Source organism: Patagioenas fasciata, chromosome 7, assembly GCF_037038585.1.
Source record: "Patagioenas fasciata isolate bPatFas1 chromosome 7, bPatFas1.hap1, whole genome shotgun sequence".
Lineage (NCBI taxonomy): Eukaryota > Metazoa > Chordata > Aves > Columbiformes > Columbidae > Patagioenas > Patagioenas fasciata.
Genome location: NC_092526.1, coordinates 23,996,474 through 24,024,357, shown reverse-complemented (window position 1 = coordinate 24,024,357; position 27,884 = coordinate 23,996,474). Strand labels below are relative to the sequence as shown.

The 27,884-nt window shown below is 49.7% G+C and overlaps 2 protein-coding genes across 8 annotated transcripts in view; both read right to left on the bottom strand.

The window, feature by feature from the left end:
• Positions 1 to 2,172: 2,172 nt before the first annotated feature.
• LOC136103457 (homeobox protein Hox-D1-like) lies at positions 2,173 to 5,174 on the bottom strand. The gene is made up of 2 exons (XM_065841575.2): positions 4,732 to 5,174; positions 2,173 to 4,623 (listed from the first exon to the last, which is right to left on the bottom strand). The coding sequence occupies exons 1-2, from the start codon at positions 5,165 to 5,167 to the stop codon at positions 4,352 to 4,354; spliced, it is 708 nt and encodes a 235-aa protein (XP_065697647.1). The 5' UTR covers positions 5,168 to 5,174; the 3' UTR covers positions 2,173 to 4,351.
• A 6,040-nt stretch (positions 5,175 to 11,214) lies between these two features.
• The window catches only part of HOXD3 (homeobox D3), a 31,587-nt gene continuing 14,917 nt past the window's right edge, over positions 11,215 to 27,884 (bottom strand). For 2 of the 7 annotated variants that reach the window (XM_071811119.1, XM_071811124.1), the window contains exons 2-4: positions 19,027 to 19,101; positions 14,988 to 15,533; positions 11,215 to 14,590 (exon numbers count right to left, since the gene is read on the bottom strand). In XM_071811119.1, coding sequence (XP_071667220.1) covers positions 13,839 to 14,590; positions 14,988 to 15,483 — 1,248 coding nt within the window. In that variant the 5' untranslated portion in view covers positions 15,484 to 15,533; positions 19,027 to 19,101 and the 3' untranslated portion in view covers positions 11,215 to 13,838. Of the gene's footprint in view, positions 14,591 to 14,987; positions 15,534 to 19,017; positions 19,102 to 19,201; positions 19,505 to 21,690; positions 22,070 to 24,891; positions 25,029 to 27,884 lie in introns of those variants that run through there. The other 5 variants (XM_071811121.1, XM_065841017.2, XM_071811120.1 and 2 more) reach the window with 5 other exon arrangements.

Below are 27,884 nucleotides of genomic sequence, written 5' to 3'. Positions count from 1 at the left end.
GTAGGGGGCTGAATAACAGACATCGTTATGATAGGGAGCAGAATGATTTGTCATTTGGTTCATTTTGCAAGAGGATACCTTTCCCTGACCAAAGACTCCTCTAGTTCACTGACATTAGGAAAATTCATAAAAATTATGTTTGAGATTGAGTGAGTCACATACATATACATGTGTAGCTATATGTAGCCATATATCGCCAATAGAAAAGAATGTGTTTCCCCTAAACTTCAGTCACCTCTAAATGATAAACTGGTAATAGCCATGTCTTATTTGGGATTTCTCTCCATGTCTCTTTCTTCTTGGTCATCAGGGATTTGCAAGTGTTCTTGGGATTTCCTTGGAATTTAGGCTAACAAAGTGGTGCGGGACAAATCATAAGTATGATTTATTAGCTGTTAGAGACAAGTAATTTTGTAATTTTGCCTCCGAAGATTTTTCTTAAAAGAGGCGATAGTCTGTTCTCCTCTACTAGTAATCTGTACCTTTTTATGCGTAAGCCACTGTTCCAGGTTTTACCAATAAACAGAGGAAATGGCACACTTTAAAAAGGAGATTAAAATGTGGTGATTGGGTTGCATATTTTTGTTTTCTGGCTTGCTGCTGTGTTCTTTCATGCTCAGAATAAATGTGTATATGCAGCTCATACCACTAACCAGAACCATTGATTTCGCCTTTGGCAAAGCATTCCCTGTGTTATATTTGTGAGCAACAACATGCTTACTCAGTTCTGCATGGGAAGCCAGATACCCAAGCAAGCCTGGGTTCTTACCTAAGCTTGGTTTTCAAAGAGGCGTGATTTTCTGTTAACACTTACCTATCCAAAGGATATGAAATCTCTAGATTCATACATACTGCTTAGGAACAGTAATTTTACAACTTTTTTCTTCCTGGAAGCATTCCAAATCAATATTTTTGTTCTCTTTCAGGCAAAATGGGAACACATGAAAAACCTTATTTTGTTCATATCCCTTTGTAGCCTGTGGCCCTTTGAGCAATAGTCAGTAGGCAAAAATAAGTATACTACTGAAATAGAATGGTCTTTCTGTGTTTTCTAATGATCTTTGAGGGAAAATAAGGCCAGGAAATAGTATTTTTATAATTTGTGATAAATCATATGGTGGTGGGTATCCACTGAGGCAAACCTGGAATATTTTGTTCTGAATGCAATGACAACTGCAGCTTGTACTTTTACCTCTATCTGCCCAACCTAAAACTTTTTCCAGCTGCTAGGCACCGAATTGAACATGTGTGAGAAACAACTCTTTGGATTAATGTTAGATGAGTGAATCTTAGACCTTATCTGTCATTTATTTGTTTCATGTGTGCATCCATGTATATCACAGGGTTCTTTTATTTAACTATTCAGGAATTGGCACATGACTTGCATTAACTCCTGAGTATCTTGCTGACAGAACAGTGCAAAGGAGCAATATCTAATCCTCATATTACTAAAACCGTGATGAAGAAAGGTCTTGTTAAACTGGTCCTGCCATGTGAGCAGAAATTACACTTAATACAAAGTACCAGTCCTTAAGACAGAATATAGTTGTGTTCATATCAGCAAATTGATTCAGACTTCCATAAAAGAGTTGCAAGGTTTCCTCTTAATTTGCAAGTAAATCTCCATATATTTAGGCTCTGTCATTTTGATGGATACATAACTGGGCACTGCTACAAGGCCAGCACATGTATTTATTTATTCAGGGAAATATACGACATGAAAACATGCATTATAGAAGACTTAGTGTGCTCTAATGGCCTGATACAGCACCGCTGAAATCAGTGAGAATCTTTCTTTCCTGTTGGTAGCACAGGAGCATGCCAGCAGTGTGTAAAATGTTCCTCTGGTCTGAAGTGCCTAGCACAAATGTCAAAATCATTAGGAAAATGAAAGGCTGGCAAACCAGCAACCCCATAGACATGTGACAAATTTGGAGGCAACTGAAAACACAGCTGTTTTCTAAAGTTTGTGTGTGAACCATATGCTCTTAGAAAGATGGGTTGTTCTGGCTACATGCCTATGCTTATTTGTTGTTGTGCTGTTTTGTTTAAAAAAAAAAAAAAAAAAAAAAAGGAGTACTAACAGGAGACTTGGTAAAAATGGACCTTAGAAACAGCTGAAAAGGGTTAGTTGTTAGATGAGTTGCCTTTAATATTCAGCTCACAAAACAAATTTTATTTACTTGAAGTTTTGTAAATTTCACCAGATTTTGCTTTATTCTGCTCTAAATAGCATCTTCTCAAAAACAGGTGAGAGAAATATTGTTTCCTATTTTCAATGAATGATCAACCTATGGCATAAATGCTTGTTTGGTGTCATTACTTTAATAAGGAACTGCAAACCATATACTTCGGTCGCAACTAGTTTCACACGACTACTTTAGTCCTGAGAACTTTTCAGAGATAACCCATGAAGTGAACCAGCCAGTGGGATGTGAACTGTAACACCATATACAGAACAAAAACATGCCTGTGAGCCTCTAGCTTTATTGTACTTTCTGGTTACAGCCAGGATATGATGTGTAACCAAACACTCCTCTCTGGGCAGGTCCGTTCCATCAGCTACTCACTGTGGGGACACACACCTCCTTGTCAAGGAGGCCTCCTGCCCCCGCTCAGCTGTGGCCCTGCTGCCACAGCATCATCTAAACATGCCTGCCTGGCTTCTGGGAGCACAGTGTTTCTCAGGGCTCCCACCAACCTCTGCTGAAGCTGCCATCAGAAGTGACTTCCCAGTCCCTCACCAGAAGAGAAATCTTCATAAGAAAGCCTGTCAGCAGAGGGGTGCCCTGGGGAATGGAGGGCAGTATGGAAAATAAGTATCCCCTACACTTCAGACTTTCTGACTTCAGGCATCAATCTTCATCTTTTCTCTGTGTTTCTTTTGCCCAGTGGCATCCAACAAACACCGAGAGCTGTTGCTATCTGGGGCTGGTTTTCAGACAGGGACGCAATGTTCATAGGTCCCCTGAGATCCATCTCTCCTGGTGCTATGATTTAGTCTTCACTCCAAAGTCCAGCACCCAGCAAAAATCCAGAGCAAAGACAGAGTTGTCCAAGATAATTTTGTTCCACAAATAAATAAAATCACCCTCCCATAAATCCCAACGTGATTCTTTTCCACATTACTGTTACGCTTTCCCAGTCACGGGCAGGAAAAGAGTCTTAAACTCATCTAGTTTGCTCACTTTGATACTATTTTATCTCTGAGAAAGGTGAGATCAGGAGAAGTGAGGATCACTGGTGAATTTTGCGCTTGTATGGAGTAATCAGTGGTTGTCACTCTTTTTGAACAAGTATCCCAAGTGAAAGACCCAGGAATCCTCTTGATCTTTTGCTGTCAGAAGTCTATGGTCAAACCCAAGAATCTTTTTGCACTTTAACAGTTCTTGAGGTTTTGCATGTGGTAAGATTTGTTGCAAACTGATTTAATACAGATTATTTCTTTAACCATAAGATATAATCAAGCTTGGGAGAGCTGGATGGTCTGAGAGTCTGGCCCTAGATGCTGTGAGAGTCTTTATATCGTCTTGTCTTTGCCCAGGCACATGCAAGAGGTGGTGGAAGCCAGCAGAGCAACTGCTGGCTGGTTCTGGGCAGCCCAGCATCTCTGCAAGAAAAATCCCAGCATCTCTTCAGTTTGAATGGAAAGAGGTGCTCCTCCTAAGAGTTTAGGTCTTTTAAAACTTTCCTTCACGGTTACTAAACAGATTTTGGACTAAATCAGCCACATCAGGAAAAGGAATGGGAGTGGGCGCTAATGAGGAATAAATACAAGTATAAACAGCCTATTTTTTGCAGCAGTTTTTCGAAGGATAGGGCAGAGGACGAGGGCACTTTTTTGAAAAGCGATCTTGGACTCATACTGGTAGCAGTGACTGTCACTGCCGCTTCCCGTGAGAGGAAGTTTTCCCTGCTCTCCTCTGCTCTGCCTTCTCGGGGTTTCTCCCACTCTTCTACATGAACTCTGCCTGAGCCTGCGGACCTCTCTTTCTACATGCAAAATGAAGAAGGGGTGGGGAACTTGGGGCAACCGCCCCCGTGCACCCACGGCCCGCGCCCGCGGATCCAGACGAGCTGGCGGAGTTGGTCCCAGCGGTCCCCGGAGCGAGCGGCACCCACCGTTAGCTCCCAGCTGCGCCAGCCAGCTGCCTCGACCCGGCCCGAAACTGAGCAGCAGCAGCGTTTCGGGCTGGCACCTTTCCCTGAATCCTCATCGATAAAACTGCAAATAAGTTGCAATAGAAAAAACAGCGGAGTGTGGTCCCTCTTGGAAGGACACGTCGGATGCCCCCGCAGGCGGCAGCTGCCAGCCCAGCCGGCAGATCCTTCCGTGGGGGGCGGCGGGGTCTCATGCGGGGCTGCCCGGGGCACTCGCGGGCGCCGTGGCGGGGGCGGCCAGCGCCTCCCGCTCCCGCTTCTTCTGCTTCATGCGGCGGTTCTGGAACCAGACTTTCACCTGGGCGTCGCGGAGGCGCAGCGAGCGGGCCACCTCGAGGCGGCGGGCCCTCGACAGGTACCGGTTGAAGTGGAACTCCTTCTCTAGCTCCGTGAGCTGCTGGGTGCTGAAGCTGGTGCGTGAGGGGCAGGCGGGAGGATCCCCCCTGCACGGCGCCGAGCCGCCTGCAACGCCGAAAAACACTGCACCTCAGCGTGGGCAGGGGAAGGGAGAAGGGCAGAGGGGAGCCGGGATGGGAGCAGCCCCCGCCCGCGCCCTGCTGCCCCACTCACTTCTCCCGGACGGGCTCCGCTTCGCTCGCATCCACTCGAAGGTGCGGGGCGCCGCCGCGGGGACCGGAGAGCCGGGCGCGGGGGCGGCCTCGGGGCAGGGCGAGAGGCACCGCAGCCCTCCGCCGTCCGCGTCGGAGCAGGGGCAGGGACGACCGGGCTCCAGTGGTGGCGGTGGGTTGCCGCTCCCGAGGAAGATGGACGTGGTGAAGCCTAGTGTCCCGGCTCCGCGGGACGTCCGGTAGCCGGGGCCCGGCGTCCCAGGGTGAGCGGTCGCGTACCCCGCCGGCCCCTCGCAGACAGGCGGCGGGCGGGGTGCAGCGCTGACCGATGTGCCCAGCGCTGGGAAGGCGCCCTCCGCCCTCCGGGGGCAATGGGGCTGCGGGGCCCCGCGGCACAACCCCGTCGGGAAGGCGAGGGGGAAGTACCCCAGGTCCATGGTGCGCGGGGCATCACCACCGCCCGCGCCCCGCCGGGACAATATTGCCCTAATATAGGGCCAGGAGCGGGGCGGCACGTCCCGCCCCGCGGCCAATGGGAGCCCGGCGAGGGAATCCCGCACTGGGGGTCCCAGGCATCGCCGGCTCCCCTGCACACACCCGGCTGCCCACGGCCAGCGCGGGACTGAGAGGGGGCAGCCCGCCCGAGCCCTCCCGGGATGCCCCGGTACAGGGCCGCCGCGCACTTCGGAGCCGCTTGCCTCAAGTATGGAGGCTGGATGAGCCGACACTTTCACGCTACCCGACCTCCCTTCCCAAAGTAGCTCTGCCCCCTCCACTTGCTCCGCTGCCGGACAGGTCCCTGGAGGATCCCACGGGAGCTCACACACCCCGGGGGTGCAGCAAGGGGCGCGGCGGTCTGCGCAGGCACCCCCAGGCTGTCCGCACCCAGGGAGCGGGGGTTGCTGCACCTCGCGGCACTTAATGGTCTCACTCCATCAGATAAGTGCTCTGCGGCCTCTCAAAAGTGAATCCCCGGGCTCACTCTGTTAATGGGCTTTCATTTTTCCCTTGGCAATTCGGCATTGTTCACTGAGCGTTTGCAGCTGGCAGAGTGCAGGAAGTTGCACGGCCCAGCCAAATCCTCCAACTCTCTCTCTTGATTTTCATTCCCTGCCGGAATGGCAGGAAACAGGGATGAGCATGAAGGACTGTGAAGACTGAATTCCTTTTCCCTGAATGGCTCCAAGTGACACTTGACCATCCAGTCTGAGCTACACATATGCTTGATTTGAATAATGATGGGTTTCATCCAACTCATCAACTGTTAACCATGTATCACTGCAGTTCAGAACAGCAAAAGGATGCACTGGACGGAACATGCTTGAACTTTGCTGACTAGTGACTGGACAGACAAGGAACATGAAGAAGGGCTACATCAGGCCTCTTCAAGTTAGACGTGATCTTCTAAGTCTTAGGAGATGGATGTGGACTCAGCTGGGAAATGCAAGGGTAGTACCTTATAAAAAAATTACTTTATTTCTAAATAAAAGCATTTGGCTGAAATGCCTTCATCCATAATGCTGTGCCTTCCACTCAACAGCCCAAAGAACTCTACAAAGTCTTGGCCAAAGTTCTGCTTATTGTGGTCAGGAAGAGACCACAGATTTTGTGCAGACCAGTCAGACATGGTGCCAGCCACCTAAGGGCAACCAGGATTCCCAGAGAAGGAAAAATCCCCCTGGGTCTTCTGCAGATTTCAGAGAGGTAGCCTGGTGACAGAGAAGGTACACCGTGGAGAAACACAATCAGAGTATTTCACTGACTCACCCTCAATTCTTTCCCATGGAGACTTCTGCCCTGCAGCTCAGCCCTAACTGCCCCACTGTTATGGCTAGCTGATGGTTCAGAGCAGGTCTGGTCTTTTTTCCTGCAGCAGACCTGAGAGGACACATCCCTGGGACAGGCAGGCACAAGCTCACAAGGACACGAGAGCACTTCCCTGCATATGGGCTCTGACCAGCAACATGGCCTTCTATTGACCCTGCTTCCTCCTGAGCTCATCCAGTCCATTTCCTACAAAGCAACTATTGCAGAGCAAAGGCTGACTATACAGATTACTGCTCTAACATGCTTCAGACTCAGAGTCTACAGATAGAACAGTTGCTGTAAACCCAGAGACCCCAAGCTAGTTGTTCTCCAGACACAGACTTGTTCACTGTTCGGGCTGTGGTATCCTGCTGCTCTAATAATTTGCTATCACCTGTGTTTCCATTTGCAGAGGATGCAGGTATAAATTAGAATGACAGTTTAAATCTAATACACCTTGTCAGGATATCCACATTTTGAGGGAAGGGTTAAAATCTGGATGATACAAACTTGCTCAGCACACCAATGGCAATCAGATATTTGGAAAATGTAATCTTCTGACAAAACAGAAACCTGGGAACATCAGGCTTTCTCTTTAGCAGAGAAGGGCTGTCCACTCAGGAAAGCATGTGTGCTCTTCAGTTTCCCCTGCTGTAAAATCTCCAGCCCAGAGTGAAGCAAACAGCACTGGCTCCAGAGGAGAGCTGCTGCTTTACTTGAGTCTTCTGTTTGCAGAATGCAACTGGTTTAATTACACCTAAACCTGTGTTTTAAATGCTAGAAGAGCTGTCCGTGTTCACACCAACATATGATCTTTCCATTCAGCCAGCTGGCTTCTGTTACTGAGTTTCTCGTTCGTTACCCGTTTGTTTTTGCAGGACTGTTCAAGGATGAGGAAAGCAGAAATCAGTGGCTGAACACAGGCAAAGCTTCTCTTGCTGCTGTTACGGCTTTTGAGGGGGGCTCAATTTTCTATGCTCCTGAATTTCACAATGTTCAGATTTAAATAGCTAAGTCCCAGTGATATGAAGCTGAGTGACTGCAGCTATTTTTTACCAAAAGTGTAATGGGAAAGAGACCCTGGAAGTCAAAGGAAGAAAAAAAGTGTGTTAACAAGAGTGGAAAGAACATTATGCTATCAAAGGCAATTTTAAAATGGTTTAGGGACCACTGTGCAACCAGTACAGTGATGGCATAATCCAGGGGAGCTGCTGGGGCAGAAACTTCTGTGAGAACGATGAACCAAACCATGCCCTGTGCCACCACACTTCTGGAAACATGTGGGCCACAGCAGAGCCTGAGATAGCCATCATTAAGACATGATGAAGGAAGAAGCCCAGGTAAAAAGCCTCAAGCCCTCTTGAGTGCAGTCGCTTAGAGCAGTGCTCTGGGGAGGCTGCTTTAAGCAGTGCATGTGTTGAAGGCAATGGCAGCCCTGAGCCACAGTGACAACTCTGAGGTTGGGGCATGTTGCCTTCCCTCTCTGGAGCAAGCCTCCATCCTCTGTGCTTGCCAAAATAACTAACACACAGCAGATTGAACAAATCCCTCCCCAGCCCTCAGGAAAATTATGTGAAAGGTCTGGTTCAAGCATGACCTTGTCCTTTCTCCTGTGCTGCCGTGACACTGCCAGCCAGGGAGAGCTGGTTCTCAGCAGTACATGGGGACATATATACCTGGTGTGGAGACAGCTAGAATGTGGGTGGGTGTCCAAAAAAGTGGTAGGCAAATACAGGGGACATAGGCAGTAGCCCTGTTAACACAGGCAAACCATCAAAGGCTCCTGAGAGGAAGGGTATCAGAGAAGAAGGAGGACAAGATCTGGGGAGTTTATTTTGTGAAGTGTGAGTAAAACCAGGGATGTACAGAGACACCAGGGCAAAGAAAGGGAACTATCCTGCTGCTCTGTGAGAGCCAGGCCCAGCTCCAGCATAAGCACAACCCTGCCAGGCAGGCAGGGCACTTCATGCTCTTCCTGAGGAAGGTGTAAGGTTTCCCTCTGCCATTAATATTTCCCTGTCACAAGCTTCCCTTTCATGGCTGACCACTGGAGTAGTTTAACCAGGCCTGGGACAGGGATCTCTGCACTCTCAGTATGTGAGATAACTACAGAGATCCTCTGCATGAACATAGAGAAGAGGAAAGTCTCTCCCTCCTTCTGTAAGGATTTCCACAGAAGAGGGATTCCATACAAACCCCTGTGCCATGTAATGCCCTGTTTCCTGTCCTGTGGCTGTGAATTTGATAGGAAGAAAAAAATTACACATATTGATGACCCAGAGGTGTTGAGGTAAGCCATACTGCTGCTGTGTGCAGAACAGACATGTCAAAGGGTTTGCAGACAAGATTTCTGCCTTGTCTAGCCCTTCTTGCTCTCAAAGATCCTAAAAGATGGCCCAGGTTCATCAGAGGAAAGATCAAATCTACACACCGCACTCAGCATGGGGTTGTCTACCCCCTCCCAAAACTTCTGCTGTTGCAAGCAGAACTGCACATCAGCAAATAAAGATTCTGTGCTAATTTCCTTCAGCTTTGTGCTTGTGGTCATTGCAGCTGAGCCTTTCTGAGGTTCATTCCAGAGCAGTTCAGGGAACTCTGGGACCATGGGCTCCAAAGGTGGAGACAAAGGCCCCATTCTGGTCCCGAGCAGCACCTTGCTGCCTACAGCATCCTGTTTTGAATCTCACCTTTTGGGTCCATAAGGGCTTGGTCCCATCCTGCCAGCTGGAAGCCATGTTAGTCCATGGCTCTCAGGCTCCAGGACTGGACTCTGCCTCTGCTGACTGGGGTTTCTGGTTGAGCTCAAGCTGGCTCAGGCCCAAGCTGAAGTAGGAGGAACCACTGTCAAGTGAAAAGTGCACATCGTTTGATTGATGACCCTTAATAGAGCCAGCCCCCTCCCTCCCCTGCCATCTCCACTCCCAGCAAGGACCACTGCTCACGTGCAAATAGAGAGCCATTGCCTGTTCAGGAATTAACCTGCTGCTCAGTCCCTGGAAAGTGGCTTAGGCCAACTGATCTCTGGTCCAGCCCATCTCATGCCTTTTAAAAACAGAAGTAGTTGGTTCATCAATATATATAACATCATGTGGTGCCCAGCCAGCCACTGCAGCCCTAATTGCCCCAGCAACACAAGCCTCTTTGTACTGCCCGTCTGGCTCCAGCTTTTGTTCCCAGACAGGTCCGCAGCAGCAGTGCTGGATGCTTGGGCCTCTCAGCCACACGGTACACTGTCCATTCACCAGCCTGCCATTGTGTGCAGCCACTGGGCACACACAGCAGGGTGGCACACAGAAGGATGGCATCACAATTTGCAGCTCCTTCCCTCCCTCCTCAGCCAACAGCTGTCAGCAAGGAACCCTCACAGTGGTAGCCCAACAGCCCCATCCCCTTTAGCCTCTTTTTTGCCTAGCTGAGTAGTCCTTTCTGTGCCTGGACCTCTCTGCAGGCTGTTTCACAGGGATTCCCATAGGCTTGTAGGGATGCAGAGACCCCAGTGGGATCCTGCCTTCAGACTCCTTGCCATGGAGCTCCAGTGACCCAGCTAGTGCCTAAGAAAGTCAGTGAGCTTCCAGTTTATGTTGATGGGCTCCCTTTTTCTTAGGCAGCCTCCCTCACTCGTCCTTACCTCCTGGTTGTGCAGCCAGCTGCTTTCTCTTTACCCATGGACAAAGTCACCTGCAGCCCCGGGTGACTCAGGTGGTGGTTGTATGGTGGCAGTCATGTGGGGTGCTCTGGGTTCCCATCCCAGCCTGCCTAGGGACCAGGGTTGGGAGCCTGCAGGGCTCTGCCCAGGAGGTATTTGGCTTTGTTTCCCCAGCCTCACAAAAGCAGCACCTGCAAGACAGTGGCATCCCTTCGCTTCCCTGGGAGCCCCTGGCTGTGCCTGCCTAGGTTCCCCTGCCCTGGTGCTGCTCACCAGACACAGAGAAGTGAACAAGACTCGTCTCAAAACAAACATGGTGCAAAGAGATGGCTCAGCCCTGCACTGACTGCACAGAGCTAACACAAAGCCTAGTCTCCCTTTTACAGAGGAGAAGCTGCTACAGTCCCATTAAATAGTGGGTTACTGTAAGGCCCAAACCAATAAGGGGAGACCCAAACCCCACTAATCTGCATGGCCTCACTGAAGCTCAGTGTACCCCGAATGCCCCTTAACTGCTGCTGTCGGCAGCTTCATATCCCAAACACTCCTGCAGCACTGCCGACATTTAGAGGCTGTGGCTCAATGACTCTGTTATGGGTCTGGAGCAGATGGAAGGAGGGGGGAAGGAGAGGAAGTGGTGCTATGGCTCCTATTTGCAAAGAAAGGCAAGGCTGGGATCAGCCCCAGGCCTGGCCTTGGCTGCCAAGTTGTGTTTTAAATGGGTGACCAGAGTTCAGCACATCAGATGCTGTTGCAAAGGAGTGGAGTTCCTATTGAGTGTGAAAGAGGGTTGTTTATAATTTATGGACTTTAAATGATGGGCCAAGAAAAAGTCTGGCTTGTGCCAAAGTGTCTCTCTCCTCTAGATTGCTGATGCTTGTACAAACATTGTAAAAATGACAGCGATCTCGCTAAAGTAACATTACTTCTAATAATTAGGTTATCATCTTGGACTTCTATCAGATTACAAATGAGACGCCTCTGCCAGAGTCACAGAGAAGAAAGTGAATTTATTTACAAGATTCCCCCTCACACATGCTCCTCCTCCTCCCCCACTGGAAGCCAAGTCTGCAAACCCCATCCTTCTGCAATATGAAAATAATTCAGGGCAGTGTGCCTCAGTAACACCATGTTTGTGGTCAGGGTTCCTCTGAAACCCCTTTCTTCCTGAGAACTAGGGAGGGCTATCTATAAACAGCCTTTTCTTAACAGGCTTACTGAAGGACTAATAATGTAAGTCAGAGCAGACACTGTTTGAAGAACAGCCTACAGAGAATAAAGGTGGGAAACACTTGGGAAAAGTACATCGGGTTACACCAGGAATGGCCCTGTAGAAATGGTGGTGCCTTGCCATTTTGCAGATAGAACAGGTACATTGTGTTTTCAAGAACACACAAAAAACCCTACATGGAGAATTTCAGTCATGGATACATTGATTACAGAAGGTTTTGCAGATACAAATATATATACATATATATTTAATGGAATGTTATAGAATATTCCCAAGTGGTGTTTAGCCCTACTTTTATGTTGTTTGCATGTTCTGTTTATTACTGAATGGAACTTTTAAGAAACAATCTTTAGCGAAAAAAACATAGAAAACAATTTTAGGGCTCATAAATGGTTAAAATATGTCTCCAAACAAAGCAGTTTATTCTGTTCTGTTTTGTTTACAGATCTACAACACATATATCCAAATTTGCTTGGATAAAAGCCAAATTTAACAAAAGATACACTTCTCAACAGAGCACAACATTGTAAAATCGCACAGGGGGGAAATAAAACCCTAACTAATATTTTGAATCGTTACTGTCCAGCCAAACACAAATACCAGAAGGTGAGGAAGAAAACAGGGAGAAGGAAGAAAATAAACAGAAAATAAATAAATTAAACTTGTCTATGTTGACCAGAATTGGAGGAGTTAAAATATTTCTCATAATAGGAGTGCCAGGTCCTGTCAGTAGCGGATAGAGTAAGAGCTGCAGTGTTTGTCAAACTGGGAAATGACGCGACAGTCGGTTTGGTGGGGAATACAGAAGTTCGGATTAATCTTTAACTCAACACTTTCAGAAAGAGATAAGAATAGGCTTCTCGGAGCGACATGTACCATCAGGAAGAGACTTTAATGACAACGTCTACAAAAGAAGTATCTCTGTAAATCCAGGGAGGGATTCAACACAGCCGTGTAACTAGAGAGGAGGAAACATGAGGGTTCAGAGCATCGTTCCTTTTTAAATTTTTTTTCTTTCATGTTTTCTCTTTTTTTTTTTTTTTTTTTAATCAATCCTCCCCGTGTTATCTGCCCCGTTCGTTGCAGAGGGAGGCGGCGATGCCCCTCTGGGCGCCGGGGGAGGGCGGCGGCACCGCCCGGCCGCTGCCCGCACTCCACCGGCTCCCCTTCGGCTGGCTGTAGCTGATTGTCAATTTTCTTTCGAAGTTTATTTTTATGAAAAACAAGAGGAAAAGCTCGGGCTTCCAAAGATGTCTAAAAAATTGATTTATGGTTAGTATAAAGACAACAGTATAAATAACAAAGGAGACGGCAGCTGCTGCGCGGATTGCTATGGAGACCCTAATGAAATTAGCACTATCAGAGGGTTTCTAATTTTTTGCGTTCTAAGCTTCTAATTTCTTTCCTATTTCAGATAGCCAGAATGTACTTAAACAAAAAGAAAAAAAAAAATATATAGTCCACTGAAATAATAATATGTGTGATAGATACCCAGACAATAAATAAATGTTAACCTCACCGGGCATTTTGTATGCAGAATTTGATCTGAAACAAGATGGCCAAGCACCCCGTTTTATAGATCGCCTCCGCAAAGTGGCTGCACTTGCAACCAAGGATGGCTTCACTCAGCCGAGCCAGCTGCCAGCCAAGTCACCGAGGCGCTCGAGTGGGGGTAGCCAGATACAAATAAATACTTTAAAAATACTTCCGATATTTTTTAAAGTGTAACTTTTTTTTGTGTGATGCCACAGTATGTTTTACCCTATTAATGACTTACGACTTGCAGTCTTAATTAATCCTTACATAAACTACAAACACCAGCCACTGTTACAATTGTTCAAGACTACTCTCTCAACTAGCTCAGACCGAGTATACTAAACAGGTGAAATGTAAGTCACCGCGGATCTGAATCGCTCTCCCGAAGTACTGGTGAAGAAACTCTACAAATACCCACATAAATACATTAAGACGAGGATAAATAATCAGTGATACAAAAATGTCTCGCTTAAAATAATAAATACATATCATTTAGTCCTATGCGATCCTTACGTTACGGAAGAATCCATAAATTAATTTCTCTGAAATAAGCTTACGCGCGGGCGAGTTCCCACCGCTCACGACTGGTCTAAAACACCTCAGCATGACGCGCTGCTAAACACTACGGCATCTCTAAGACTTACCTTCAAGTACATCATTACCAGCTTATCAGTCACTCGGTTTGCAGTATATTGCACTGTCATGCTTAACACAGCTCTAAGAGAAAGGCTCCTGCTCACAGACCTACTCGGGGCTGTGGAAGAGAGAAGCGAGCTGCTAGGGGAAACAAATCCACTAATACTGTTGGCACTCGAGAGCAAAGTAGCACTGTCCCGCCAGAAAAGTGAGGTAATGGAGAGGGGAGCGGGCCCCAACGGCCCCCGCCCCGCTACAGATGCGTGAGCTTGGGCGCCTCCTGCATCCGTCCCTGAGAGGTGTGGTGAGAGGAGAGGTCCGTGTAGGTGGGGTGGGGGTCGCAAGGTCCGTGGTGATGGCCGCCGGGGATCTGGGCAGCGCAGCTGTAGTCCACGCTGGCGGAGGACGGATGCTGCAGGTGCCCCAGGTTGAACATGGGGCCCGAGGCCGGCATCGAGTCCACGAAGTTGCCCCCCACGTAGACGGGGCTGCCCTGCAGGCTGGGGTTGGCGAAGCCGCCGCCACCGCTCTGCATGGGGTGGGGGTCGTACTCCGCGCCCGCGTAGCGCTTCTGCTGCGGCAGGCAGCTGCTGAGCGGCGCCGTGTAGGCGGCCAGCCCGTACATACTCTGCTGGGATTTGGCGAAGGAGGTGGGCGAGGGCGCGTCATAGCTGAGGCTGTTGACGCTGGGGAGCTGGCTGGAGTAGCCGACGTGGTTTGGGCCGCTCAGGGGGGGGCTGCGGTCCGGGGACTGTCCGACGGGGGAGTGCATGATGCCTTTGGCTTTCTGGTCCTTTTTGTACTTCATCCGGCGGTTCTGGAACCAGATCTTGATCTGCCGCTCAGTCAGATTGAGCAGGTTGGCCATCTCCACCCGGCGTGGCCGGCACAGGTAGCGGTTGAAGTGAAACTCCTTCTCCAGCTCCACCAGCTGCGCGCTGGTGTAGGCTGTGCGCACCCGCTTGGACGCCGGCCCGGGGGGGCTTTTGTCTTCGCAGCTCTCTCCTGCGGGGAAGAGGCACAAGGAGCTGTTGGTTCCTCCCGAAAGCTCCCCCAAGGCCCCCCCGAGCCCCGCCGCCCCCTCTCGCTCTGCCGGCACCTGGGGACCCGAGGTGAAGGGGACCCGGAGGCGGCGTCCCACCCCTCTCTGCCCGGCATACACACACCCATGCAGCTGCGTCCCACCAGGAGCCCCCAGCGGCCGCCTGTCCAGGCTCTGGCGGGACCCATCGGTGCCACGCCTGCCGCCGCTGAGTTGACAGGGGGAGCAGGGCGGGAGCTCCCAGCCTGCCCCACCTGCAGTGCCCGGCAGGACTGGGACCGGAGGACTAAGCCCGAGGTTCAGCCCAAGGGGCTCAGCCCAGCTCCCCGAGCGGGCAGTGGGCCGGGGGTGTCGGGCTACCTGAGGGGGCGCAGGTGCTTTTCTGCTTGGAGTTCTGCCGGGACTCCTTCATCCAGGGGAATATCTGCTTGCTGATGGTGGCGGTGGCCGAGCCCGAGGAGTTGGGGCCCCCCTTGGCTTTTTTCGGAGGGGGCGCGCTGGGAGGGGGGTTGGGCGGGGAGGAGGGTGGCAGCGCCGGGGGCTGCTGCTCGCCGATGCCCGGGGGCTGGCTGCCCCCAGGGCCACCCCCGGCCGTCCGCATGCAGCTGCCGCTTAGCTCGCTGCCCTTGTGCGCCGGGGTTCGGCCGGGCACCGAGCCCTGGACGGAGCAGGCGGAGCCGGGGTACTCGCCGTCCAGGCCGGCCTGGCCGTAGGGCTGGTGAGCCGCGCCGTAGGGGTAGGCGTCGGCCTTGCTGTAGGTGTAGCCCCCGAAGAGCCCCGCGTTGTCGTAGTAGGCGGTTTTCTGCATCCTCCGCTCTGCTATCGCCGAGGCCCGCGGCCCCCGCTCAAATAACATTGACTGGGTCCCCGCGCCTCACGTCGTCGGCCCGGGCCACTCGCAGCCACCTGGGGAGGGCGACAGTGGGGACACAAAAGAGACCTTCAGTGGGGGGCTCCTGATGGGACCGGCCCGGCCGGTCCCGGCACGCTCCGCACTCCGGCCCCCCCAGCTTCGGCTGGGCCGATGGCCCTGGGGAAAGCGGGGCCGGAGCGGGGGCCAGCGGGCAAGAAGCGAGGGGCACCGGGGAGGGACGGGAGGACACGACGGAAGGACTGGGGGACATCAAGGAAGGAGCGGGGGACACCAGAGAAGGACCAGAATCGCCACGGAGGGAGCTAGGGACACCAGGGAAGGAGCAGGGTCACCAGGCAGGAACCAGGGCAAAGTGAAACACACCAGGGAGAGAGCAGGACACACTAGGGAAGGACCGGGGGACAGCAGGGAAGGAGCCACCCGAGAATGATGGTGCTGAGGGGAACAGAGACACGTTGGTGGGACTTCCTAGAGGTCACTTTTTGAGGCATTTTGGGGGATGTTTTCTTGCTTTGTCCTGTCTTTGGACCGTTCCCGCACGAGTTTCGCGAGATCGGCCCCTGCGGTTGCAGGCCAGGACTCCTCGTGAGCAACGCGAGGCCGCGCTGGGTGGTGTCCCCAGGGACGCACCGGCCCATTTGGGCTGAGAGCCCCCTCGCCCGCCACGCGTGCGCATGGCCGCGCGCGGCTGACATGATAGATGAAGCCCGGACTGCGGCCGGACAGGGGCAGAAAAAAAACCCGTCTCCTTTGTAAACCCGGCCTCCTTCTTTCTCCGGATTCCTCCGGAGTTAAAGTATAACCGGCGCCATTCACTCCCTTCGCTTTGCACTATAAAGGAAGTCGCAGGTCAGGTCCCCTATTTTAATTCTACGATGAATTAAATTCCCTCACCCAAAGTTTCTCCCCCCTTTTATTTGTCTCCAGTAGAAAGAACCTGAGACATTTGAGACTGTTTTTAGACATTTCACTTATTTTTCCAGCCTGCAAACTTATGGCGTTCCTCACACCGGTCCCCGGCCCCGCGATCAAGCTGCTCAGACCCAAAATGCACCGTCCCCTTAGGGCAGATGTTTTAGGGCAGTGTGCTGTTAACTTTCCCCTTGCTGCTCCTGGAACTTATCTGCGCTTGCTGGAAAATAGAAACTGTTCTACACATTTGTTGTGGCTTTTGAATATTATCTGTTCTTATTTTTTCTCGGGAGATAGGTGTTTTCTCCGACATTTTTTGTAATTTTGTAAATTATCACGTACTTCACCTGGCAACGTAAGTCTGTAACTCAACGTATCTTAAGAGTTCTTCGTATTTCTTCAGAGTTTCAGCCTATTAACACACCAGAGAAGAGTAGCCAGAAATTTTTGAACAGTGGCCGATTATTAACATTCTCCATCCTATGCATAAGCAGTACAACCAGAGTACTCTTTCTCCTGCAGCAGTTGGTACCGCAAAGTACCGCTGACCTGTTCTCTAAAATTCATGGGGAGACACGTCTGTACAACTCAGAATAACCTCAGCAAGCTGTGATCCGCGGCCGCTCTCAGCGGTTTATCCTCTATCACAAACCGCTGGGGTCCTTTTCTTCCCTGAACAAAAGCCTAAGATGATATGTGAAGCTGATGGAAATTGAGAAAGAGCTATTTTCCTCTCCTGGAAAATTTAAGGGTTTTGTTTGTTTGTTTGTTTTTTAAAGTCTATGGAAATGGACGGTGACGGTTCAAATGAGTTTTAATACACTGTGATAATCTCGACAAGTCTTGAAAGTATTTTTGTGCAAAATAACTCTATCGCTCGTTTTCCACTTCTATCATCTACAATTTCGGAATCAGTTTGGACTGAGGACTTTTGTTAGCACAACACCGCCTTAAGCGCAGGCTTTTACGTGCCTTGTAAAATACAGTTCCCCAAAGAACACGGAAAATCTTAAGAAAGAATTTTGCTGTTAAGCTGTTAAAAGCCTTATTTCTTTTCTGAAATACCAACTGCTTGTGAACTCTGCTTGAACCTAAAAAGGAGGCTATGGGCCATAAATCACATGGACAATGCTCAACTGTTTGGTGGCTCATCTTTAGATCTTAAAAAGAGAGAGAGGGAGAGAAGGAGAGAGACCTTTCCAGGTTTTGATTTTCCATGAGTGCAAGGCCCGGGGTGATGTTTTTATAGGTAACACCAAAGCAGGAGCTCAACACTTGGTGGTTTGGCCAGAAACAGCCTCAAAAAAAAAAAAAAAAAAAAGAAAAAGAAAAAAAGTGACATCCAAATGGTGAGACCGAGCCATGGGAGGTGGGCTCGGAGGCACCGAGGGTAGGAAACCGCAAAGTATCCACGTCTGTGTTTCAGATTTCCCTTCCTCCTCTCCAGAAAGGTTAACCTCATCTGAACTGCTAGGCGTTGCAAACGATAATGGGACTCTTTGTCCCGCCACTCGTTCCAGCGCTTTTGGAGGTTACCGACCCTCTCACGTCTGTGTCTGGGGAGCAGCCGAGAGCCCACGCGTCCACCCGCGCGTGTGTGCGGAGCGCGGTCGGCCCACGCTAACACCGCCCCGGCACTGCCAGCCACTTCACTCGCAACACTTTCGTATTAAACAGTTCTCTACTAAAACTTCTACTACACTTAATTCTGCTTAGGATCAATATCTAATATGATACCGAATAAATAAGAGGCGGTGAGCGCGGCCAACGAAGCGGTTATTAGAGCAGCCGGAGCTCTCAGGGTGCATATCAATGCACCTGTCATTGCGGTTTGTAACAAAATTTATGACTCCTAGCGCCGGGGCACTAAACGCTCCGGCCAGGAATGAAAAGGAAAACACTTCCCAAGCCCCGGCACTTTCAGAAGTGCAAAGCAGCCGGCGCGTAGGAGGAAGCCCGGCAAAACAATCCCCCGCTCGGCACGTTTCCCGGCCACCGGTCCGGGACAGCCCCGTATATAAGGAAAGCGCTGAAGCCGCCACCGGACCCGGCTGCCGCATCGGGCCGCGGGCAGCGGAGCCGGGCGAAGGGGACCCTCTGCCTCGGGCAGGCGGGCGGGCGGGCGGCCAGACACCCACCGCTGGCGCTGCGCCTGAGCCGGGGGGTTCTCGTCTTTGTGGGCGGATGAGAGCACGGGGGATCGCGGAGAGGTCCCGGGGACAGGGGAGCAGAGCGAGACGGGGGGCGGGGGGAGGTCTTGGCTCCGGCACGGAGCAGTAGCGGCCGTGAGGCCTCTTAAACTACCTACGGAGCTCCCCCGCACGGAGCCACCCGCTCCCCCCCGGCTGGGTCCGGGGCTTGGCTGCTTCCCAATCGGGCTCGGCTCCCTCTGGCCACGGGTTGCTTTCAACGGGGTTTTCTGCGTGCTGTTATTTATGTGGCGTTGAGGGCGGCGGCACGCACGGGTGTCGGCGGCGGCGGCTCAGCCGAGCAGCGCTCCCGCCCGGCGGGCCAGCGGCCTGGGCTCGGCTTTGCTCCCTGCGGAGGGCCTGTCGCGCCGGTGGAAGCGAGAGGTGGATGGAAAAGGAAATCTGGAGAACTCACCACACTTACGTTTTTTCTTGATTTTTGACTTTAACTGTGTGGATAGGATCTTCAGGTTCCTTTGAATAATCCGTGGACACGGACCTGCAACAGAAGTGAGAATTCTCAGCGGAAACTGCTTTGTTCTGGACTTTCTTCCTTAGGACTTCGTTAATAAATGCACCTCTCGTCGGCAGCCCCTCACCGTGTCTCTCAGTCCTCGTCAGATTTTTTAGCAGACAAAGGGCAGATGCTCTCTTCATTTCTTACTAGCGCTTTGAGAGATGGGGAGCAAAGAAAAGAGAAAAATACATCCCCCTCCGGGCTGGGCTCGGACAGGGCGGCCGCAGGAGGCAGCAGCTCCGTCGGGCCCCGCGCACCGGCCGCGGCCGCGGAGTCGCGCCTGCCCCTCCGAGCGCCCAGCCCGGACCGAGGCGCGGAGAAGCAGCGCACGGCAAACGGGAGCATCATTGCAAGGGAGCTGCGATCACCCTCGTGGGTCACAGGCTGCGCGGGAACAGAGCTAACGCGGGTCACTCTCCCCCCCACCCCCCCGGTTAAGACAGAGAGAAAGATGAGCGAAGAAACCCAAGCGCTGAAAATACGCCGCAAATATTTGCGGCTCGAAATCAGTATTTTGCACTTGGCTGTGTAACGTGTCAAGTCAGGACGTTAAGAACTTAAGAACGCCAGAAAATCCCCCACAAAGAAGCCCAGGTCGTTATGAAGACGATATCTAGCCACCATAAGCCTTTGAAATGACCTTTGGCTCGTATAGCAATAACTCACCACTTAATGAACAACCAACGGAAGCGCCTCCAATAGCTCACAACAAAACAGACCTTACGACTTTCCACCAAGTCTTCTTTCTCACTACCCAAACCCAGTAGGATGCAACATTCCCTCTCCAAATCACCTTAATTTATGCTGGCAAACTGGAATTAGGGAAGTGGAGCTTCATGATTACACATGATGCTCGCTCAGGTTCTTGGCCTGGGCCTGTCCCGGTAACATCTTATATAATACATTCACGTGGGCGTATGTCAACTTTAAGTGCTTTATTTTTTTTAACGAGAATTCATTAGAAATAGCACTTTACAGGGCGTATGAAATCAACGTAACTTGGGTTGCACCTTGGCCCCTGAGCGGAGAGATCATAATATTACAAACCGAGTCATTGTTAGCCTCTGTTGATTAACATGGTAAGTTCTCATTCTGTGCCTAATTAATTATCGACTTCTCATCGCTTTCCGTAGCAGCTCCTCAGCCTCACAAGCGATAGCGTTCTTGCTCTAGACATGCTTTACTTGGCGAGAGCTTGGCCAAATACCGAGATTTCCACGGCCACCGGGATAGCCCTCAAAGTTTGTACTGCTGAGAGGGGAGCCCGGGCATGCCGGGGTTATGCTCTGCTCCCAGCGCGGCTCCTGCAGAGCCGACCTAGGAGAAGTTGCCAGAGCTAAACCCAGGAAAAATCTTTAGAATTGTTCAGGCGTGGGCCCAATATAGTTATTATTGAAATTTTAGGTGAAGTTATAAGTGAGTGCTTCCATCGAGCCAAATGAAATGCTGCTTGCAGTAATTGGATTCAGCTGACTAACTTGGCAGGCCAGCAGCTTGGAGGCATACAGATAAGAAAAATGTTCACTGCCTTTAACTTCTGATCGAGCAGAGCAACACGCAAAGAAGCAAAAAAATCCACCCGAACTTTCTCCCCTTCCCCTCGCCTCTCTGTCTCGCGGGGCCCCCGCGGAGGGCTCTCCGGGTGACTCAGAAGGGGTGCAGCCTTACACCCACTCCTGCTCGCCAGTACAAATCCGGACTTTATGCGGAATATCTCTACCAAACATAACCAAGAGTTCACCTGGGCTCTAGGCAGGCCACAAGATAGTGGAAACAGGCGTTCCTGGGAGAGCCGTGCTGGTTACAACAATTCAAGAGGGAGCTGAGCTGCAAATGTATACGGGGAGGGTGTGTGACTGTTTTCAGCCGTCCAGTCTGCCCAGAGAGGCACCAGTCCCCTCAGGCACCTTCCCACCACCTTATTGATCTAACCGCACAAATGCAGGGCAAGAAACTTCTCGGTAGATAAATATCAAGCCGTGCATCAAACAGCGTTTGTAACTCGAAGGCATAAGCATACCGGTAATATCAACACTAGAACAACCGGAGGAGAGAAACAACAGCCACTGAGGAACACGAATGCACAGCAAGGAGAAAAGGTTTGGGAAGGCATTTGGCAGGAATATTTAAGAGACCCTATGCAGGGACTACATTACCGATGAGCCTATTTTAAATTGCCCTTTACAAGTCAACACGGCTACCCCCTGCCCGGCTACCCACGGCAACGCATTAGCGTGATGCTCAATCTTACTTTGGCAACGAGAGCATCCAGCAAAGTTGTCTTTCCCTCGTTTATTTTCTTATTTGTAATTCCCTTCCTGAAACCACTACAGATTGTGAAAGGATAGGGATAAACGTCTTCCCTTATCCTTTGGGAAGCAGTTCACTTTTTATTTAACTAGCATAGTAAAAAGAAGATACAGCTTAAAACGTTCAAGAAGGTGGAGATCACTCCATGCATTTGCAGCCGTTACGGGCAGAAATTGCAAACAAATTCCAGACAGTCTCTGAGGAAAGGCGATAATGCAGCCCCTGTGGTTAAAGGTCCCATTTTGACATGCAGTTGCTTACCTGTGTTTCAATTTATCATAAACCTGGATTCCTCACTTTTCAGGATCTGGGCTTGCAGTTCTTAGAATATATCCTTCACCCTTTGTCTGCAGACAATACTCTCCTAAACATGATCTTGCGGTTTTACAGACATTTCCATACACCAGAATTCCCGATAGAACGAAAACGGGCTCAGACTCAACTACCAATAAAAGACAGCGAGTGGAAATTGGAATTTGTTGGGCCTTTAAAAAAAAAAAAAAAATCAACACACAACCCTTTAGCCATCAGCCTCCTGGAACCCAAGGCAGCAATTGGCCGGCACGTGTTTTGTTTTGGTTTTAAATCGTGCGGCCATTGATGAATTTAGGGGGGGGCGAGCAGGAGAAACTCCTTTATAATCAGAAATATAGGCACTGCCTTAAAATACAGGCATATTCGCCCACGTGATCGCAGGATCAGCTCGCCGCGGCCGAGGCTGGCGCGCTCCCCGCGGCCGCCTGCGCCCCCGCGCAGCGGGGCTGCCCCGCCGGGCCCCGCGGTGTGGGCCGCCCCCCGCGCTCCGCGTACCGGCCCGCCTGGCCGCGTTGCCGAGCCCACTCTCCTCTCCAAGAGCTCCGCGCCGCCCAGCAATGCTCCACACCGCAACGCTAAGCACCGCGGCGGCATCCTCACTTACGCGCCCCGCGGAGCCAGTGGGGCCCGGGGAAAGTTGAATTCCGCAGAATGATCGCAGGGCGCAGATATTCCCGGCGGACAAAGAGGAGGTATTTGGGACCGACTGCAGCCCAGAACCTGTGCCGGGGGCAGCTCCGCAGCAGCGCTGCACCGGCGGAAAGGCGCTGGGACTCACTGGAGTGCGCGAATTTTTGTTTTCTCCTTCTCCGTACCGAGAAGACGGGGGGCAGCAGGGACTACCACTGTCTGGAGGCTACAGAAGTGTTGGGGGAAAAAAAATTACAAACCTCATGACATTTGTGCGTGTGTGTGTCTGCCCTGAGCCTGCCTCCCCTCTCTGTGTGTATGAAGAGACATGGAGCAAACCCGATGTATATCAGTCATGTGTGCCCACAAAGCTCCCCAACAATTCCACTTCGGCAGAAAAAAAATATATTACCTCCCCCGTTTGATTTTCCTAACATATCTGTAGCTATAAATACACCACACCTAATCTAACATCTGCTATGATTTCATTACCATCCAAAGCATGGGGATCTGACAGTAACGTATTACCTTACAATACGAACCGTAAGTGCATTGTAACATTTATCTAAATTACGTTGGTTTTCCTGACTTTGCAAACCAGTTATAAAAAGATTGGAGTCCAGTGATGGAAACATAAGTTCAACGTAAATTATTGTGTACGGCTTCGGATTTATAATCCTATATTTCTTCGAAATGATGCAGTTAAATCTCGCCTCGAGTAAGAGGTAATGGTTCTTTATGTCCTTTTCCGTCAGCCATATATTTCGGCGTCTGAGTAGTTTTGCAGAGCCCTCCGCTCTCGCGTGTCTGTGTGTACATACAGCAACCCCTACACACACAGCGTGTTCTGTATACTTGTGTACGTACACACAAAGCCGAACATAATTCTGACCGTTGTTTAGACATTTTGGATGGCGGAGAGTTTTTTCGCTTCCTACACAAAAGTGCGAAGGAAAGGTTGAGCAAAGAGCACGAAGAGGATTCAGAAGAAAATGGCTTTTTAGAGGGTAGTTCGAAAGTCCCTGGGAAAAGACCCACAGCTTTCGGGTGCCTTTTCAGAGTTTGAGGCTTAAGAAATTAAAATATATATTAAAAAAAAAAAAAAAAGGTGGGGGAGGGGGAAAAACCAAAAAGGCAAAATTCAATGTAAAAATGGAAGACGGCTGGAAGAAAGGAGCACCTTCGCCACCGCCACCAGGATTAAGACATCGTAAAGGGGACTGAAAAAGTATTAAGGAAATGTTAATCCTTTGGCTGGTAGGACTCCAGCTTTGCGTGAATTTGTCTCCAGTAAAGGATCTAAGACTTCTTCAATCGGAGCATATGTTCATAGAGCAATAAAACAGAAAGATTTACAGTCTACGCCCGCCCCCCAGCAGCCTCGCACCCTTTCAGGAATTACTTATGATGATTTATAACAACAACTCCGGCAATTGTCAAACTGATAAAATAGCCCGGGCTATATGCGGGAATAAACGCTCTTATGAAAGGACTGCGATTTATGTTCGGGTCCATTTTAGAGTGTGTCTTGGTGGAGTTTGGGTTCTTTCCCGGACCAACAGGATAATATAAAACTTCACTGACAAAAATGTAGGACTTCTCGTGAAGTAGCAAATCTGTTCCTTAGTCACTACCAAAGCACATAAACATTTGTCATCTTTGAATAATTGAATTAATGTGTTATTGTTTCAATGTATAATTCATAACATAGGAAACTTTGTCTCTGTCCTGCCACCGAAACGGAAGTAATATAAAGCAACAATCTAGGGTTTTTTAGAAATTACTCCAGCAAGGGAAAATAAAGAATATCCTCTTTGCAGGAAGTATTTGCAGCTGACTCTGGGATTTCATAGCGAAATCTCAGCTCCGTTGTCCATATTCTATGGACTTTATAGAAAGTGGCTTTGTATAGAAACACAAATCAAATTTCCCCGTAGTCCAGACTGTTGATCGGGGGCTGGAAAGGCGGCGTAGCCCCTTCGGTGGCTGAGTGTACCCGAGCAGCTCCGCACTGGGCGGCGAGGGACGGCGGGCTGGGCAGGAGCGGGCAGGGCGGTGGGGGAGCGGGGCCGGACCGGCCTTTGTGCGGGCGGCGGGGGAAAGGCGCGCTCGGCCCTGCTGCAGCCCCGCTGTCAAACACACACGGCAAAATTTATAACCCTGCTTGCAAAAGAGCTGGGAGCCTTTGCCCGCCGGTGGGACCAGGCAGCGGCTGCCGTGACAGCCGCATTGTTCCTTCCGCGCCTCCCCGCGCAGGCGGCCGCGGCCAGCGCCGCCGCCCCGGGAGGCGGTCAGCCTGCCTCCTCCGCAGCGCTCCGCGGGGCTCCGCGGGACCCCGCACTCGCCCTCTTCCCCCTGCTCCCTGGGAAGCAAAGGTCACCACTTGCGCCCAGTCCGGCTCCCGGCCGCTGCCGAGCTGGAAATCAGGAAGCAACGTGCCCTATTTGTCAAGCGTTTGACAGCTGAGTTCATTAAGGCTTAAATAAGAAGGAATAAAAGTAAAAAATGTCTACGTACCGGGCGTCTCTTTTTCGGCAGCTACCAAAGAGCTAGGTGTGCAGAGAAAGGCTCTGCACCCTTTGTATATTATATTCTTGGGATCTCTTCAGTTTTCAAGTCTGATAGAGTCCTTTGCTTGGCAGATTAATGACGACTCCGTGTTTCTTAAGGGACGTGCTGAATTAATTATTTCGCAAATCACGTGGTCAGGACTTGTAGAAATCTATTCTTATCATCTTCCTTGCACTTTGAAATTCTGCCTGTTATGACTGTTCCTAGCAAGAGTATTTTGGTCTCTAGGCTTGGGGGGAAGGGGAAAGAAAAAAAAAAAAAGAAAGAAAGAAAATAAAAAAATCAGGGGAAAGGGCTAACAAACATGGCCGTTGGAAGCGGTGTGGCTCTGCACCGAGAGGTCCCTATTTACTGTACTGTACAGTGAGTGGGGTTTGCTATTGACTCTGCCTTTCCTCTTCATTCTTACCTTAACGACTAGTGGTGATATAATATACAGAACGGTATTGATGTATTGGGAGTAACAGGAGGAGCCATTAAACAGGAGAGAGAGTATAATCACAAAATGTACCTCGATATTTAAACTTAGCGAGCGTGTGCTTAGAAACGCTTTTGCATCCTCCCCTCCGTGCACTCCAGGCAGTGAGGACATATGCCTTTTTCTGTGCACCACGCTCCTTTTCCTGGCTGAACAAGAGACTGTCTTTTTGGACTCATGCCTTGACCACTCTCCAGGAGAGGACAAATCCTCAGTGACAAATACTTATGACAAAAATAGTGTAATCGACTTCTCCTACCCAGGGGTATGCGTTATTGTCTGAGGCACTTACTCAGGGGAGAAAAAAAATTATGTTCCACTTAGGTGCATGGGAAAGTTTAAACTCTCCAAGTTTTTGTTTTCTTGTGATCTTTCTGTTGTGTCGGCTGAAAAATTGAAACCTACTGCTCAGAGAAAGATACTCACTGCATTCTAATTTCAAAATTCTTTTTTTTTTTTTTTTTTTTAATTATTTCATTCCAAGACTCACCTAAAAGGCAAACATCTGTGTGGGGATCGAGGTGACTTCAGGTGTGGTTCCTTGCCTCCTACCACACATGCATAAATCCGGGAGTCGTTCTAGGAGGGCTTGTTAAATGCAAAGCAGTAGCAAATGGATGACAGGCACTTTTAACTGCAGCCTAAATGTAAATATAGACTCCAGCTTGGCCTAGAGTCACACCATTATGGTTAGGGCAATCAGCAACCCTGTTCAAAGGGACATTTGGAAGGATGCTATGCAGAGTCACACTGTAATGGTGGGAAGAACCAGCATTTTAAGAGAGACCCACCTTGTAAGAACTGTTTGTTCAAGGTACAAACCAGAATCTATTTCTCTACACCTTTTATTATTTCAAATGTATATAGATGGCTTACATCAAAACTACAGGCAACAATTAGTATAAATAACGCTTTAATCAATGGCAGCAAATCATTGGCAAAGTCTATAAAAAGCATAGCACTTTAACAGATCTGAGATTATTGCTGGACAATGCGACCATTTAACAAAGGCTCCAATGCACAACGTTTCACCCATGATGAACAAAAATAACCACCCTCCTCTCCTACACAAAATAACTCTGAAGGAGTGTTAAAAACCAACAAAAATTAAACCTCAGGTTCGTTTTCCACGGGAGATAATGACCAGTGGGTGTTTCTGGTCGTTATTACAGACATTCCCGACCCTTCAGAGGGTTGGCAGCTGAAAACTATTTCTTTTGGTACTTTTTGCCTCCAGTTTATGTATTCTTCGAGCTTACAGTGTAATTACAGCTATGTAAACTTACAGTACCCAGCCTTGCTCAAAGGGGACTTGAAAACGGGTTGTAAGAGCTGTGCCTGCTGAACCCAGCACTCGTTCTGGAGACATTAACATTTCAAAAGACAACGAGACAAATTCTGCTCGCAGCTACATCCTTGTTTGACTTCAGTGGGCAGGGAAAGGAAATCTGGGACCAGAATTTGGCCCTTTAATTTTGGGAGCCATCTCAGTCGATAAGAAACTCTAAGCAAGGGTTTGCTTATCAAAGGCCATTGTTTTCCTGAACTATACTACACATGCCAAAGTTGGTAGCTCTCTCTCGAATAACACGTTTACTCCGCTCCCAGCCAACTTATCACAGATTTTAAGAAAACAGCGGGGGTCCGGGAGGAGAATTTACAATAACAGCAGCCAGAGAGGGTTGTGGGTAGTTTGTTTGGGTTGTTGTTGATTTGTGGGGTTTTTTTCCCTTTCTCTTTTGTTTCCCCAGATCTGTATGAAGAGCATAGGGAAGGTTTTGGACCACTCTGGAGGCGGAAGGCCGCTACCACAGGAGCAGGGAGTAACAAAACTCGAAAACTTGTCTCAGGAATTCCCTCCTCAAGCGTTGCTTCTAGTTGCTCTCCATGCCAGAGAAAGGGAAGGGTAGTTTGGGTCCAAAAGGTTAAGGGTTTAGAGGTCACTCTTCCCGGCTGAAATACAACTAATCGAATAGAAAATTTGTCCTCTGGGTGAACCTGTTCCTGCAATTTAGCCGAACTTCAGTAAAATACCTTTTCAGCTTCTCAACGTGAAGGCGTCAGAAAAAAGACGTCTTTACTATGTATGAACCCGGTGCTTTTTGTCACAGAAACAATGATGCGAATAATGCAGGAATATCCATCTTTAATATCACGACGTGGAGATATTCAAGTATTGCCATGTGCAAGTCTGAGAACTGGGCTAACCCTAAGGAAGAACAAAGAGTTTTCTCCAGGCTCCAAAAAGAAAAGACCAAGTCTTACAAGACACTTTGCGGACTTCTAGGGATGAGAAAAGGGCAGAAATTAACCGCTCGCCACAGTTAATGCTGCTAAATACACCCCTGTTGAAAAGCTCTCCTTTTATTTTCGAATTAATTCAAGTCCATTTTGGCCAGCGCTTTCCCTAGTGAGACCAGAAAGTAGTGAGTCTTCGGTGGGAAGCACCCAGCCTGGAGAT

What these genes read in the sequence shown, in the direction of transcription:
- LOC136103457 (XM_065841575.2), bottom strand. Translation starts at nt 5,167, where the DNA reads ATGGACCTGGGGTACTTCCCCCTCGCCTTCCCGACGGGGTTGTGCCGC. An exon ending in GCGGAGCCCGTCCGGGAGAA is followed by an intron (nt 4,624 to 4,731) that starts GTGAGTGGGGCA and finishes TCGGCGTTGCAG; the next exon opens with GCGGCTCGGCGCCGTGCAGG.